We start from the raw sequence: 2552 nt of genomic DNA, 5'->3' as shown, positions 1-2552 counted from the left end.
CCTAGACGCACTGATCACGACAACCGACCGCGCCCTTACACTGGCAGGTGGCCTTTCTATAATAACAGGCGCACGAAATCTCCTCCTCCTCACCCCAGCTAGCTCGCACTTCCATACACATAGATATGATTACCGAAATCCCTTCTTTGCTACATATTATAACTCACAACACTCAGCAGAGAGACAGAGATATATTCCCTACATACATCTATATATATTCATATCTACTTCGAGTGCTTCCTTTATCCTCCACAAGAGATATGATATGTGTATATATAGACATATACATGTGTAGGAGATACATCTCGTGGAGGCAGAGAGAGTGGATATCTTACACACCCCCACCCTCATCCGACACACGGGCAACTCCCCTCATATATAAATATATAAGTCTCTGTATATATCTATCTATCTATCTATCTATCTATCTATCTATCTATCTATCTATCTATGTGGAGAGAGATAGAGTGTCGAACCAGGGAGCGAGAGAGAGACAGTGAGTGAGAGGCAGAAAGAGAGATGTGAAAGAGAGTGTATGACTGTGTGTGTGTGTTTGTGTGTACGTGTGTGTGTGTGTGTGTGTGTGTGTGTGAGAGAGAGAGAGAGAGAGAGAGAGAGAGAGAGAGAGAGAGAGAGAGAGAGAGAGAGAGAGAGAGAGAGAGAGAGGGGGGGGGAAGAGAGGGAGAGGGATAGAGAGAGATAGAGCAGAAGACAGACAAGAGCAAAAATGAAAAACCCTATATTCTTACCTTGAAAGGACACATGGGCCGACCTTTCCTCGTCTCGGGTCCGTAAAAGCCCGGTGTAGACACCCACTCCCTCACTTTGGCGGAACTGTCTCTTGCTTGTTTGGCGTGTCCGAAGTCTCCGAGAATGGCATGATCCTGATTGTCCAACAAAATGTTCAACGGTTTCACGTCTTGGTGGTAGATGTAGCGGTTGTGGAGATACTCCAATGCGCAGGTCACATCAAGGACATGTCCTAGCATCCGTCTTCCCTTCAGAGGTTCTGACCATATCAAACTGCTAAGTGTCCCGTTCTGATAGTACGTCATCAAAATGAAGCCGTGTTGAGGAACGCAGGCAAAGGCTATCATCTTTAGGATATGGGGGTGGCGTAGTTCACGAAGGAAGGAAACTTCATTGAAAAAATCTGTTTCCCCTGACTTTCTTTTCAAAGAAACCATCTTTACGGCCACTTTGAGAGACGGATCGTGTTTGGCCGAGGCCAAAACAACCTCTCCTGAGCCGCCACGCCCCAGACGGGTGCCTCTCACCAGGTTAAAGGTGTCCAACAAAACGTTTTGCTGGTCAACGGTCTCCATACTGCAGGTGACTTCGGTGACAGACTCCAAAAGAACAACGTGTACTCCTCTGTGATGGACTAAAAGAGAGAGAACGAAAGAAAAAAAGAGAAAAAAAGTGGGGGTGAAGGAAAAAAAATAGAAAAAAGAAAGAAAAAAATAGAAGAAAAAGAAAAAAAAAGAAAAAAAAAGGGAGCAGGAGGGCAAAAAGGAAGAAAATCAACAAAAAGAACCAAAAAAAGAGAATTAATATAATGTACAACAACCTGTTACAAACTCCAAAGAGAAATAAACACAGGAAACTAGAATAAACGACTCCGAAAGAACGACTCGATCAGACTCCACAAGCGATGTGCTCCTTTCGAACGTCCAAACTGAAGTGACCACTTGGGGTGTACAACTGACTAGTCATGTCTTAATACAAAGAAAATACTGCTGGAGCTCGGTTTTTCCGCCTGACGTCAGCACAAGTCTATTGTCTGGTGAAAGCCAGTGAGTTCTTGCACACCTAGCGAAATGCGCAGACAAGGGGAGCGAATTACGTATCCAGTGACCACGGCGGCTTACATCAAAGACACGCCGACAGCTTAACGCCCGCTATGTACCTGGCTTGTTGGTCGGGAAGTGATTGAAGTTTTCTGTCTGTGATTACGCCCTTGTTGATGTTGTTTGACAGTGTCTTTGAGGGTCAGTCGAGGTGAGACCTAGAGTCCTGCCCTGTCTTTGTGTATTGTTATTTTAAGAAACAGGCGAGGCAAGCAAGTTTGAAAGGGATTTCTAAAAATGTTTTCGTATGCGCTTAATTTCGCCGGTGAATGATTAGTTGCAATCCAGGAGTCTCAAGTTTACAAAACATAATAATATTATTTCTGAAAATTATTTTGTTGTCTGGGTTAAACCTCACATACAGCTCATTTTTTGAACGGTGGACGGTGATTTTTTTATTTTTTTATTATTTTTTTTTTTGGGGGGGGGGGGAGACAATGACTAGACCACAAGCAGCTAAGTTCCGCAACTTTTTAAACTGTACATAGTGCTACGGCGCTCGTATGACCTTATGGAGTTGCGAGCGCCGTAAAACCTTAGTTAAAAAAAACATAGTTAAAAAAACGAAAAACAAGCGAATTATCAAGTCCCTTGTTATAATAAAGAACCAGATTTTGTTTTTGTTTTGTTTTGTTTTGTTTTTTTGTTGTTTTTTTTTTTTGGGGGGGGGGGGTTTATTCAGCAAACAAATTTCCATTTAAT

General features: G+C 42.9%; 1 protein-coding gene across 1 annotated transcript; it reads right to left on the bottom strand.

The window, feature by feature from the left end:
- Nucleotides 1–737: 737 nt before the first annotated feature.
- LOC101857423 (probable L-type lectin-domain containing receptor kinase V.3) lies at nt 738–1325 on the bottom strand. Its single transcript, XM_005102961.1, has one exon. The coding sequence runs from the start codon at nt 1323–1325 to the stop codon at nt 738–740; it is 588 nt and encodes a 195-aa protein (XP_005103018.1).
- Nucleotides 1326–2552: the final 1227 nt, after the last annotated feature.

The sequence above is a fragment of the Aplysia californica genome, unplaced genomic scaffold (genome assembly GCF_000002075.1).
Source record: "Aplysia californica isolate F4 #8 unplaced genomic scaffold, AplCal3.0 scaffold00351, whole genome shotgun sequence".
In the NCBI taxonomy this organism is placed as follows: domain Eukaryota; kingdom Metazoa; phylum Mollusca; class Gastropoda; order Aplysiida; family Aplysiidae; genus Aplysia; species Aplysia californica.
The sequence above is the reverse complement of the archived record's forward strand: the minus strand, read 5'-3'. Positions and strand labels throughout refer to the sequence as shown.

What these genes read in the sequence shown, in the direction of transcription:
- LOC101857423 (XM_005102961.1), bottom strand. Translation starts at nt 1,325, where the DNA reads ATGGAGACCGTTGACCAGCAAAACGTTTTGTTGGACACCTTTAACCTG.